Source organism: Taudactylus pleione, unplaced genomic scaffold, assembly GCF_031769625.1.
Source record: "Taudactylus pleione unplaced genomic scaffold, aTauple2 ptg000583l, whole genome shotgun sequence".
Taxonomy (NCBI): Eukaryota; Metazoa; Chordata; class Amphibia; order Anura; family Myobatrachidae; genus Taudactylus; species Taudactylus pleione.
The window spans coordinates 1,975,119-1,989,785 of NW_028284985.1; the positions used below are offsets into that span (position 1 = coordinate 1,975,119).

At 46.0% G+C, this 14,667-nt stretch overlaps 1 protein-coding gene across 7 annotated transcripts in view; it reads right to left on the minus strand.

The window, feature by feature from the left end:
• The window catches only part of DAB2IP (DAB2 interacting protein), a 575,200-nt gene that overhangs the window by 72,032 nt on the left and 488,501 nt on the right, over nucleotides 1-14,667 (minus strand). For all 7 annotated transcript variants that reach the window (XM_088453575.1, XM_088453574.1, XM_088453572.1 and 4 more), the window contains 2 exons: nucleotides 2,862-3,006; nucleotides 554-698 (listed from right to left, as the gene is read on the minus strand). In XM_088453575.1, coding sequence (XP_088309701.1) covers nucleotides 554-698; nucleotides 2,862-3,006 — 290 coding nt within the window. The remainder of the gene's footprint in view (nucleotides 1-553; nucleotides 699-2,861; nucleotides 3,007-14,667) is intronic.

A 14,667-nucleotide genomic window follows, 5' to 3' on the forward strand; every position in this document is an offset into this window, starting at 1 on the left:
TAAGGGCGAGTCCGGCATGCACAGAACCTACAGATAGACTCCAGTAATAGGCTCTGTCCCTGCGCAGCTGAGAGGGGTCTGACCTAAGGGCGAGTCCGGCATGTACAGAACCTACAGATAGACTCCAGTAATAGGCTCTGTCCCTGCACAGCTGAGAGGGGTCTGACCTAAGGGCGAGTCCGGCATGCACAGAACCTACAGATAGACTCCAGTAATAGGCTCTGTCCCTGCGCAGCTGAGAGGGGTCTGACCTAAGGGCGAGTCCGGCATGTACAGAACCTACAGATAGACTCCAGTAATAGGCTCTGTCCCTGCGCAGCTGAGAGGGGTCTGACCTAAGGGCGAGTCCGGCATGCACAGAACCTACAGATAGACTCCAGTAATAGGCTCTGTCCCTGCGCAGCTGAGAGGGGTCTGACCTAAGGGCGAGTCCGGCATGCACAGAACCTACAGATAGACTCCAGTAATAGGCTCTGTCCCTGGCCTTGGATTGTTGCTGAGCAGTTTATGTATAACCTGTGTTAGTGCACTGGGATTAGAAGCTCTTACTGACCAGTAGGAGTTGATGATCTTGCAGAACGCCAGCTCGCAGCACATTTTGAGGTTCCCCTGGTGTTCGGAAAGGTCGGACGCTGTACACTTGCTGGGATCCACCTCGCAGTTCTCGTCCGATTCATACAGAGCCTTGATGAACTCACCTGGGGACAAAACATACCACCAATCAGGGGCCACATCCTGGCCTGCGGGCATTACTAACTACAGCTGGTGCTTATAGAGCCAATAGGAGCAGGGTTCACAGTGCTGTAAGTGATCGCTGCACAGAGCAATCATCTTATTGGTCTAGAGATTACTGCTGTATATAGGGACTTCTACTATGGTGTTTGCTCCCCAGGGAACGCACAGAGAGAGGTAATATCCTGAGGACACGAAGAGCCCGTCACAACCCCTCCTAGGCTGTGTGATCAGCATCGGCTGTTTGGGGGGTGTTTGGTACAGTTTGGTGACCACAAGTCGGTGTTGCCCCACTAGGGTGTGATATATTGCTATGCTGCCTCCTATACACACATTGCCACTGACCGTACAAAGGTGGATCCTGCAATACTGAAACGCCAATACCGACAGTCTCCTCTCGTCTTCCATAGTTTTACAAACAAAAGAGCAAGAAAAATTGTGCATTTAACATGCTATATACACATATATATATATATATATATATATATACACATATATATAGTGTTTTCTCTTTGAGAAGGTTTTAATTCATTTATCAGTTATTTTTTTTTTGTTTTCTAAATTGCTCTTCCAGTTCCTTTCCTGACTCGGAGCGGTAAGGGTTAACACACCACTGTATGAGGCCAGTCTTTGTAGATGCCAAGGTGTGGGCAGGGTGGCGGGCTGGTAGCATAGATGTAGAATTTTTTATTACAAAAACATTTTTACAAATATTGTTTAAACTTTTTTTTTTTTTAAATCTTCACCAATTAGGAACATTGTTCTTTCTTTCTATAAATCCTCGTTTTGTTCATTATTTTATATATTCTGTGATTGCAGGACAGCTCTGCAGCAGTGAGAGGGAGAAATACCCCCCCAGTCCCCCCCCCTCCTCCCATCGCCCACGAAAACACCCGATTTTGCCAGCAAGAGGACTTTCTGCTAGATTGGCCTACAGGTTATTGATCTTCTATATAATGAATGTAATTGTGAGACAGCTGAAGCCTGAATGTTATTTGTAGGAGAATCACATCTCCGCCTCTCAGTTAATAGAGAGTGGGGTTTGCAGGATTAACCCTTTGTGTGCAGGGCCCGTCGCTATCTATGACGGTACAGAAGACAAACCGACAGCACTCGGATACTCTAGCACAGGGGTCTTCAACCTTGGCCCTCCAGCTGCTGTAGAACTACACATCCCAGCATGCACTGCCACCTTTTTTTTTATATAACAGCATGCTAAAACTATGGCAGTGCATGCTGGGATGTGTAGTTCCACAGCAGCTGGAGGGCCAAGGTTGAAGACCCCTGCTCTAGCACGTGACGGCAGTAGCAGGGTCTTCAGGCTGCAGTCACTGAATGATCCCTGAACCGTGAGCCGTGGCGGGCATGCGGCAGCCTGTATGTATATGGGGAGGGGGGTGAAAGCTTCCTTCTGGGCACAGAGGTTCCACTGCTTAAAGGGAGAAGTCACAAGTCCACCAGACTGGAAAATGACTCGGTAATTACAGCTCTGCTAATGAAGTGTACAAAGCAGATAAGAGCGCAGCAGCCGTACATGTCCATTCTTTACTCTGTCCTGTAACACAGACATCGGCGGATACCGGCAGGGGGGGGCCCCTGAACGTATTGTACAGGGGATGGGTGGGGGGTACGGGGGGGGGGACAGTTTCCACCATCTCTTCTTGTTCCATTATAATGTTCCACAAAACAAGTCTGATTGTGTGTGATGGCAACATTATATACGCTTTGTTCTGATTATGTGACGGAGCTTAAATCCATATTCAGCGTCCTTCTCTGACCACACCATATAGATCCCTTTGACAGCAATGGAACAGTGCCCCCTATAGACCAATAACCATGAAATCTGCATGGCTTCAGCAGGCACAACACCTTTGACATTACATATGGGAGTATCTATATTTTATTCTGAAAACTATAATATATATATATATATCTATATAAATTGTCTGCGTCAATGATATGGACGAGTTTTGCATGACGCTAATCTATTGAATTTTTTGTAAAACTTTTTTCGTGTTTTAGATGAAACAAACATGGATGTGTAGTTATATCAGACTGTACCCCAGCTGCGCACCTTCAGATTGTGCTGTAGTTGACCCTTAAGTAGAACAAAGTATAATAGGAATTACCTAGAGCGTCTTGTAGATACTTCTGTCCTACTAACTTCAAGTACTCCTCAATGGCCTTGGTGGCCAAAGTGTTCTCCCGGAATATGAGATGCTCATTATCGCCGCATCGATCCACTTCAGACATCATTAGGTCTGTGAGGAAGTCCTGGGGAGAACAGAGAGAGAAGACATCACTATCTCAGAGACTTTCATAACTGCAGCCGGCAACTGAGATCTGCGTCTGCCACCGGCTCTGGGCGGGAGTCTGCTCATTATACAATAAAATATATGCTCAGGATGATGAGTGACATAGATCACACAAATGTGCTCATTTACTGGGAGATATGCCTACTCATACTGTACATCTCCGTGTCATCCATCATGGGGAACCATCTCTACGGCATCAGCTCCAGCAATTACACAGTTATAGTATTAGGTGTACAGGCAGGCAGCATAGACTACTGCTCAGGACTAGGACTATTAGGATAGATGCAGGAACCATCTCTACAGCACCAGCAATGACACAGTTATAGTATTAGGTGTACAGGCAGACAGCATAGACTACTGCTCAGGACTAGGACTATTAGGATAGATGCAGGAACCATCTCTACAGCACCAGCAATGACACAGTTATAGCATTAGGTGTACAGGCAGACAGCATAGACTACTGCTCAGGACTAGGACTATTAGGATAGATGCAGGAACCATCTCTACAGCACCAGCAATGACACAGTTATAGCATTAGGTGTACAGGCAGGCAGCCTAGACTACTGCTCAGGACTAGGACCATGAGATATGGGAACCATCTCTACAGCACCAGCAATGACACAGTTATAGCATTAGGTGTACAGGCAGACAGCCTAGACTACTGCTCAGGACTAGGACCATGAGATATGGGAACCATCTCTACAGCACCAGCAATGACACAGTTATAGTATTAGGTGTACAGGCAGACAGCCTAGACTACTGCTCAGGACTAGGACCATGAGATATGGGAACCATCTCTACAGCACCAGCAATGACACAGTTATAGTATTAGGTGTACAGGCAGGCAGCCTAGACTACTGCTCAGGACTAGGACCATGAGATACGGGAACCATTTATCCTCTATCAGCTCTGACAGGACACAGTTCCTGTACAGGACACATAAGATATATTAGCAGACAGCATAGAGGAGGATGACAGAGGGCAGGAAGCTGCTTTAGGATTGCGGTGTGACCTGGTTATTAAATGCATCCAGGAGGAGAGAGAGGGAGAGACAACAATTATGTGCAAAACTCTGCAGCCAAATGTGGACTGAGGCAAATATTCTGTGAATTGTCCCTAATCTTATATACTGTATGTATCCATTATATCATACTCGTCTCACATATGGAACATATAATCTATATGTGAGATAGGGCATAATAGGACAGCACAGACGGTGTAATGGTTAGCGTTACTGCCTCACAGCACGGAGGTCATGGGTTAGATTCCCACCATGGCCCTACCTGTGTGGAGTTTGTATGTTCTCCCTGTGCTTGCGTGGGTTTCCTCCCACACTCCAAAAATATACCGCTAGATTAATTGGCTCCCAACACAAATTACCCCTAGTGTGTATGTGTGTGCGTGTACGTGTGTTAGGGAATATAGAGTGTAAGCTCCACTGGGGCAGGGACTGATGTGAATGTCCAGATATTCTCTGTAAAGCGCTGCGGAATATGTGTGCGCTATATAAATAACTGGTAATAAATAAAATATAATCCATAGACACCAGTAGGACAGCGCCACCTAGTGGAACACTTAATTGGCATCACTCAGAAAGGCAATTTATATAAACACAACCTATAACATCTGTAACAAACTAGGGGGCCCATTTATCAACCATTTATCAGACGCAAGGAGGGCTACAATGCGTGCGTACAGGCAGGATAGTGTCGCACAGATACATCCCAGGCTTCATACTATCCCCATAAAGTCCGGCATCTGATTTATGATCAGACATTTCTGAGGAATGAATTACATTCAGGCACTTGTAATGAAAAACGTTATCTTGAATCACTTTAAAGGGCAGCAGACGGGGTTAAGGGCAGACAGCTCGCTGCAAGTATTTTCTTCCCGGGGAGGTAATTATGCACCAAATGATTTTACTGTAAATGTAGTAATTAATAAGTAATGTTCTCATGGAGAGCTGATAAGAGGGGGTATAACGCGTAAAACAGGTCTAAAGGCAACAAATGAATGGCATAGTGTATAACACAAATTATCCACAAGTCGCTTATGGAGTCAGAGACTAGAATAGGTCACATTAAACAGTTTACCTCAGATAAAGGGCTACAGGGACCTAAATGACCTCACGCCAGCAACATACATGAGCCGGAGCATTTTCATTCTGCACACCAGGCAAAATAATACTTCTATAATATATCTAAAAACAGAAATGCACTTGTTCCCCACACACCTGGCAATGCATGAAATCATATTCACAAGACTGCAGCCTATCCCAATGGCACGTGGGTCCCAGCCAATCAGCGGCCGCTAACTGTAGAGCGGCCTCTGATTGGCTGGCGGGCCCGGCGAATTACAGAAACCTGCCGGTCTCTGTCGTTCAGCGAGGTAGAGATGTGTGCGTTATCACATACATCTCTACATGTCCGAGGGGTACGTGTAAGTCGCTTTTTTGTTTTGCCAAGTCCCAGGGAGCCTAGAAGGGGACAAATGTGACGCCAGGAGGTAGGAGAGTATTGGATTTCTACTGGAGTTGACGAAACATCTGGCAGAAGGTAAAAGTATGAGTGTGTTATGTTCAGAATAAAATTATACATTATACAGTACGTGAGTTGTCTCGTTATTTTACAAAAATTTTTTACAGTGGGGGTACGGGTGCCGGCCGCCTGCTGGCACTTGTAGTTCCACAAGTTCCAAAGGGCAGGCACGCTGGCACCTGTAGTTTCACTGTAAAAAACAATAGTACTTATCTATTTTTAACACCCTTGCACCCACCAACCAGGGGTGCAGGGAAGAGCCCCAGGCTTCAGACTAAGCCTGGGGTGCTTGGGAGAGGGGGGGGGGGTCCTCTTTACTGGGGTGTTCCTGAGATTCCCGGCTTGGGATGACTAGCTTGGGGTGTAAATGCTTTGCCGGGGCAACCCGGTGAATGGGTCCCCTGCCTGTGGCATTACACCCCGGCTAGGTAAGAGTCCGGTGCTGGTTTTAAAAATAGGGGGAACCCCATTCCATTTTTTACCCCTATTTTTAAAACCAAGACTGGCTCTCAGAGCCCAGTGCTGGTTCCTAAAATACGGGGGAACCCTACACGTTTTTTCCCCCTGTATTTTTAGAACCAGGATTGGCTTAGGAGCCCGGGGCTGGTTAATCTTTGGAGGGGAACCCTACATAATTAAAAAAAAAAAAAAAATATTAACCCTTTAATAACTTTCACACACACAAACAGCCTACACGTATCTCACTGATATGTGCAGGCTGCTTGTTCGGGAGGGAAACACAGGGATTAAACACAGTAAGGAACGATTACGTACACCATTGGGAAACACGATCCTGACAAACACGGGAGCTTGGTAAATCTCCAAAATTAAAAAACAAAACAAAAAAAAAAACACCTCCCGATTCTGATTGTTCCTACCCATGTCTGAAAATGGACAGACACGGGCAGGACACAAATCTTAGTAAATTTACCCTGTCGAGTCCACACTTGCTTGTTCCTACAAAACCCCCCCTCACAAACTCTGTCATGACTTGTGACATATCTAACATTACCCGGCACTCCTGGCTGGTGTCAGATCACTAATATCCAATGTTTTGTTGGTTGAACGCCGGCACCGCTGAATGTCCTCTAACTGATTGTTACATTATGAAAGCACTTTAACACTAGTTGTGTTCTGACGAATTACTGGACACGTTATCTTGTCGGACATCTTGTCCATTTCCATCCTTGTGCCTCCGCACTTGGCACGTCTGCCCTATACACAAGATGACAGCTCCAATTTAGCCATTCCTAACCTTGTCCTCATCACTTTCTCAGAGCTGTCACTGTGTAAATATACCAATTACTGCAGATACCTGGGCATTTTAAGCCTATCTGTGTTCTGCGTACTATAAAGTATCCAGAAGAGATAGCGATCCCAAGTTAGCCCTGATCCCAGATAAATCTCCTATTTGCACATTGCCAGCACATGGGCCGGGGATAATCGCAGAAAGTGCGGCTTTCCAAATCACAAAGATGCATACTCCGGCCTGATCCAGAGATGTACGCTACCCCGATGGTTACCGCACGTCTCTGATGGTGGGGGGACTGCGCATATGTAGCCCTCCACCTGCGAATTCGCTTGCAGAGACTCCCCAGCCGCAGCCTGATTGACAGGCTACGGCATTTGGGAGGTGGGCAGCGTTCTTGAAAATGGGGATGTGTCCCCTGTTTTCCTGGAAAAACTAGGCCAGGGTCTGCGTCCACGGATGCAGACTTCCTGGCCTCGTAAGCCGCCTAGCCCCGGTCAGGCTGCGGTGAGCTTCAGCTACCAAATCTTCATGTCAAAATAGCACACACAAAGATAAAGGTTTTAGTAATCCGGGCCTCTGGCGAGAGACTCTATGGCCTCATCCGGTTCTGATTCCAAAACGCTTTTTGCCCGAAGACCAGATTGTAAGCTCTGCGTCTCTCTATATACTATGGCGGTCACACACATCTCTCCGCAGCAGATACAGGAGGAGGGGGTTTGTCCATCGCTGCGGAGAAACTAAAGTGCAGGATGGACACACGGACATCACTGAATAACAGACTATTACCAAAGGCACTATAGTGTAATGTGCACAACTACATACATACATATGTAACATTGTAATTGAATTCAGGATTATTCCGCCAATCTGAAACCTAAGCAGGAACCTCTGCGCTACCAATGATCAGAAAACGCACCATACGGCTTTGCACGATTCCCAAGGAAAAGCCTTACTATATCCATCAGCTAATTACACACACTAGATGTAAATCTGATTTCAAACTGTGCTCCCCCTATTTGTCCCAAGCTCCCCTCTGTACCGCCTCTAGCACCATGCATATGAGGCGTGGTGTGGGCCAGATGTTCCCGTGATCATTTACAGCCAATGTCCTGTGAGCTGGCAGTGTGATGATGTCACAGGAAGTTAGGAGTGCAGTGACAAGCTCCTGCCAGTACATGGGTTGGACACTCCCTCAATATTACTCATGAATATTAATAGACTCTTAAAGGATAGCGGATTCCATACAGACAGCTAATAAGATAACAACGGAACAAGCTATACAGCTGTAGCATACAGTACCTGGAACGGTGATGTGCGTCTTCCCCTTTATACAAAGTTCCCAGTTGCTCCACTCACCTCACAATAGTTGCCATGGAGACAAGACTGGGAGGAATAAGGTAGGAGAATGAGCAGGAACGGTGTATGGAGAGCAGGAAAGTGTTATGTGCCCTGTACTCAGAACGAAGGTCTGTCCTCTGGGAGCCGGCTGTAAGTGCTAAGTCACTGCTGTCATATAGAGGACACGGAGACTGGTGCTGCAGTATACCCATCCCCCATTAGCAACCATCGATGGGAGGCCAACAATGGTAAAACATCCGTGACTGATCCCCAGTGGTAACTGCCCGCCCCACTATAACCATGGCACCGGTCTGCGCATAGCAAACCATCAAAGGTTCATTATCGAAGGTGAAATATCGACCATTGATGGCAGAGCCGTCGATGGCCATCGCTAGCTGCAGGCCTCTCGCATGTGGCCGGCTATATCGGTACCCACATATGGTCGCTGGGACAGCTGGGAGTGCGGATGTTGGGCTTTATAAGCCCGAAGCCCTATCTCACTGGGGTCTCTTGGCCACCATTACCCTACAGAGACTTTCCCTATATCCAGGAGCTCTTCAGCATTCTCAGGGATTACAGCCTACAACTATCTATGTCTAAGCCTTCAATAATGAATGTATAATACTACACTGCCTGTAATATTTACTTTACCGAACTGTTTCAACATTTAGGGGTATATTTAATTGGTCTAAATTTTAATTTGATTAAAAATCAGTCGAAATCGATCAACATCGATGTTGTGTTTCAGGAGCTAAATCACATATTTACTAACAGGCCATTTCTTAATATTGATTTTTTAAGTCTTAGTAAATATGTGATTTAGCCCCTGAAACACAACATCAATGTTAATCGATTTAGATAGATTTTAATTGGTTAAAATTGTCCTTTAATGGATTTACCCCCTAGCCCTTACTGTACTACCTGTAATCTATATACCTGCTACTAGCCTGCTGTACTATGCTATTATCTAATGCCTGCAATGCTGTGTATATCAATAACCCGGCTGCTACGGATACTGATTAACCCTTTACTAGTCTGCAATAACCTTCTATCTATGCTACATTAATACTGTCCATCTGCAATAACTGTCCTGCAGACTGTTACACCTCTCTCACACTGCAATGTCTGCAGTACAGTAACATCATCGTGCAATTGAGTCTTTTCCTGCTTCCCCCTCCTCCATTGCTCCCCATATACTTCCCCCTCCCCACATTGTTCCTGGCGGAAATCTCGGGCTCTCTCATATCACAACATACCTATAGAGACACATGCACAGAGAGCAAACACTGATATCACACCTGCATAGACTACTTCTGTCTTTATACATACACACCCGTATGCACACCCACACACCCGTATGCACACCCACACACCCGTATGCCCACCCACACACCCCTATGCACACCCACACACCTCAGAGTGTCCCTGGCATTTGTACAACACTTAGGACTTAGCGACTGAACAGGGGAGCACATTACTGGGATTTAATGTAAAACCTCACTTTCGACAGTGGCTTAGTAATATCCTAATATATCATCACGCTTATTAACCTTCATGTTATTATATATGTACTGAATGTGTGATCTAAGGGCCTGATTCAGAGCCGTATGCTATTTGCGGACGGTCGTTCTGAAAAAGGGGTGTCTATTTAAATTGAGCGCTCGCTCTTTGCGGTCTGCTGACGCCTCTAAGTCTGAACAAGCGAACAAAACCTGCGGCCGCTATTTTGAGAAAAACGCCCCCTGGCCGCTCGCATCATACGTCATCTCCGCTATTTATTAGATTAACCGAATACATCGAAGGGCGTATGAACTGCTCGCTATTCTTGTGGTAGCATTTTCCTACCGCAATCATGCGAGCAGTTCTGGCTAAAAGACAACCAAGTGACGTGGTCGATGACGCTGCTTTGTTAATTATGCACACCCATTAAACGCCCGTTTTGACCGTTTGGCACGCCTGCGTTTGGATCTCCACTCCCCCGTTTTCAAGCACCTTCCCCTGTTACCACCCACAAACGCCTCATTCTGTCACTCAAATTAGCAGGCATTCGCTGTTTTGCGAGCACATGAATTTCGACCGCAATGACTGGTTTCGCGAATGCGTATTATGAACCGTACGCATGCGCAGTTGTGCAAACGTCGCTCGGAACGAACGAGCGGCCGCTTACGAGCGGCTCTGAATCAGGCCCTAAGTCTTCTTTATGTAATAAAAAGCCTTTGTCCTATATGTTTGATAAGGTGTGCCGTCAGTATGTCGGCAGTAACCAGAATGGGGAATATTACCATGTCCGCATAGGACGTCTATATAATGTTGACAAAACAAATCTTAGGGTTAGGGACAATGTTGACAATAGCTGTTGACATGGTGGAAGTCGACATAATGGATTCGATATTATATTTGCTGACATTATGACCATAGTCAACTCACACGGAAACAGTTTGATAAAGGGTGAAGGGACTGGCTTGTTACTACATATAATATATTACTGTATATAGTGGAGTGGATGAAAGACTTAGAACACTATGTGGTGCCTCAAAGAGTGAGGTGCAGCCTATAGTACCCTGGTTCTCCCCTTAGAACATGTCATTTTGGGGCTACATGCGCCCGCAGACTGCACTGTATTTATTACATGTGTGATAAGTGCTTTATACAGACCGGCCGGAGAATAAGTTACTGCATTATACAGTTCTTAGATTTACATGAAGCCGATTCTGTGAGCCAAGAATAAAATCTACAACTGCAGCTAAAAGATGACAATAATCTAACAAGGGGTCATCCCGAAACGTCGCCCATCTGTGGCGCCAGCGACTCGGGACCAGAGTCTCAAGTGCTGCGTCCTGGATTATATTTATTCTTAATTGATTTACAACTTATGTCTTACACCTATCCTGCTATCTGACTGCGCTACAATACATATATGTCCTGTTTTATTACGTTTATGAAATAGCGTAATAGTTACGCGAGTAGGAATGCGGGGAGTTGTATCGCGGCCGTATTGCTGACATCTCTCATCTCATTATAACATTTCTTTATTACTGTGGTTACATTTTGGTGAAATACAGAACCCAAAACACAACAGGAATATAACAACCAGGAAAGAGTTGCCACCTAATGCTGGGCACACACTGGCAGATATAGTGATCGGCCAATATATCGGATGTCCGTCGGCCAGTGTGTACCAGCGATATGTCTGTGTACGACGTCGTTCAAAGACATAGGACCTCATTCGGAGTCGGTCGTTGCGGCCGCACGGTCGTAAGGTAAAAGGGGCCGGATATGTGAATGAAGCGCTCGCAAGTTGCGTCGTTAAGATGGGATCGTTAGCTGGACGAGCGAGGGGAGGATGCGGCCGTAAGACTAAAAATACGCCCCCTTCTCGTTCGCATTACACGTCATCTCCGGGCATATAAGGATTAATCGAGACCATCGGAGCTACTCATAGACCATACCCTCTCTTAAGCACTACGATCATGTCAGTGTAAAAATCTCCCATGTCACATGTACCATGACGCTACTTAGTTAATTATGCACTCCCATAAAACGCCATTTGCATAGTCAGGCACGCCTGCGTTCGGATCTCCACTCCCCCGTTCACAAGCACCTTCCCCTGTTACCACCCACAAACGCCTCATCCTGTCACTCAAACTACCGACCTGGCCAAGTTCAAGGAGAGAGCAATTTCTGATCGTAACAGCTAGTTTGCGCACGCACATTGTGAATTTTACGCATGCGCAGTTTAGCGAACATCGGTGGCGTACGACCGAGCGGCCGCAACGACAGACTCTGAATGAGGTCCATATTCCGTAGGCTGTGCAGCACAGATAAATCTGTCCGGCATGCTGTGTGTACGGGCAATCAGCCGACCGCCTGTACACTTGCAGCTCCAGCCGCGGGGAGGGGGTTACAGCGGGACCCGCTGACAGATGATGGTCGTTCAGTGTGTATGAAAAGCCGTCATCTGCAGATATATCTACTAGGTGTGTACGCATCTTAAAGTCGACGACATTTTCCACACGTGGATTATTATTCAAGCCTCAAATACGCAGAGTACATCATTGTAATGTCACGTCCCAGTGCAATCACAGCTGGCGATGTTCTCTGATGATATAAAAACAGCTAGAAAACACAAGACAGATCCAGAAAGATAATTCTAGGAGCTCCGTACAGCTTACATGAAGACATGTACAAGCCAATAAATTAATGTTGTCTAAAGGTTTTAAACCCTATTCATTTAAGCCACTACGCAAATGTATATGAAACTGTCATTGTAACCCAATTAAATAGTCTATGGGCCTGATTCAGAGCCGGACGCAATTGGCGCTCGCTCGTCCAGAAAACAGGGGTGGCTATTCAAATGAACCGTTCGCTCTTTGTGGTCTGTTCACGCCTCTAGGTCTGAACGAGCGAACCAAACTTTTTTTCCCCAAAAAAAGTTTTTTGGGAAACTACGCTCCCTGGCCGCTCGCATCCTACGTCATGTTCACTATTTATTAGATTAATCGAGTACATCGACCAGGATATGAACTGCTCGCTATTCTTGTGGTTGGTTTTTGCTACCACAATTTTGCGAGCAGTTCTGGCTATTAAATAACCCAGTGATGTGGTCAATGACGCTGCTGTTTTAATTATGCACACCCATAAAACACACGTTTTGACCTTTAAGCACGCCTGCGTTCGGATCTCCACTCCCCGTTTTCAAGCACCTTCCCGTTACCACCCACAAACGCCTCTTTCTGTCACTCAAATTATCAGGCATTCGCTATTTTGTGAGCACATGAATTTCGACCGCAATGACTGGTTCGCGCATGCGTATAACGATCCGTACACATGCGCAGTTGGGCAAACATCGCTCGGAGCGAACGAGCGGCCGCTTACGAGTGGCTCTGAATCAGGCCCTATGTCTGTGAACGACGTCGTAAAAAGCAGCCTGGATACTGGTACACTGTATCGCAGTCCGTCATAGATCGGGGGATACGATGACCCCCATTGCGGAGCCTGCATTTACTACTGGAGGTTGTGATTTGAAACTCCCTGCGGTAGCTGCCGTAGGATTATACGCTCATTAGAAGCTACGGTATTGTTTCAGTGCGTAACAATACACTCGTCTCATCACTAGAGACTAGAATAGGACACTGCATATTAACACAGTCAAATTAAATAAAAGGTAATGAAGAAAAAACAAATGATCCCCACGAGACCGTGTCCGAGGCCAGGCAGATACATCATTCCCTCTTGCATGCAATCAATAATTCTGACACACGGAGCCGCTGGCGGTGTCCTAGCTCCACAAGTATCCAGCTTAAACCTGTACAGACCCCGGAGAGTTGGGGAAGTATTAAGAGATAATCAAATTCTGCAGCACGACGGAGCTTGTGGATGTGGAACGAGCGGGGAAAGTAAATGCCTTAAAGCAAGTTTAGGAGAGACAAGTTCCATGCCGGGAATCTTTGCAGATGAGCAATCTTGGGTTTTAATATTAGGACGATTTAATATTTTATTTCTTGGAAATTCATAGAACTCTAATCCGGTGTCTATTGAAGGCTGTAAAATAAACATATATAAAACTCAAACAAGCATGGTTCCCACTACTGAATCCACAGCGACCTCTGACTATGAGCTGGTATAAGACAGGTGTTTTGCGCACCTTTGAGACGTTGAGGAGCTTTCACGCTACGTTTCTGCAGCACAACCTGTTCTGAGACGGGCATCGAGTGGGTCTCATTTAGAAACACCTGAGGCTGTAATGTGCTCCTCGTTATCTGCCAGAGCGGCAGACTTTGCAGAAGAGCTGACGTTTATACCAGCCAGCAGGAGGAGTTAAGGGCGTTCCCAGCATGGCAGCACTTTTACGAAACAAAACGCAGAGGAGATTTCCATTGCCATAAGGTGGAGAGGGCACATCATAGAGGCATAACTCCGCTCGGACATTTCCATTCGGCACCAGGTTTGATTATTGCGCCAGTGTAGAGTTGGCAGATAAGGGTTCTTGTCTTACTTGGTTTGAGCCTCCCCGGTGCGTTATTTGCAGTTCATCTCTAGATGAAACAAAGCTTTAAACAAAGTGCTTCATGTATTAAATGAAGTCCTGGTGTCACTTGAATGACGGATGAAAATTGACGTAGTAAAAGGTTGGAGGGGGGACTTTGACTGACATTTATATTTTTGCACAGCGGCCTCCTCAGATCTTTCCAGCTCTCCACAGACCGAGGATCACTTCTGCGACCAGACATTTGGGGACACCTTAATAGATGGGAGCAAAACCAAAGTGCTCTGCGCTACGCATAACGTGCGCAGCGTAAATGAGATCTGTGAATTTCCAGCAATCATTATATATAATTCGGAGAACTTGTTCGATGGGCTGTTGGGAAAACATAAATTCCTGTATTTGGAGACCTGAATCACGATATACATCTTATGGTAACTTTATCAATTCTCCAGCAAAGAATTTCATTTCATTTTCTGGCTTCAGATCCTCCGACGTCATTAAAATTGT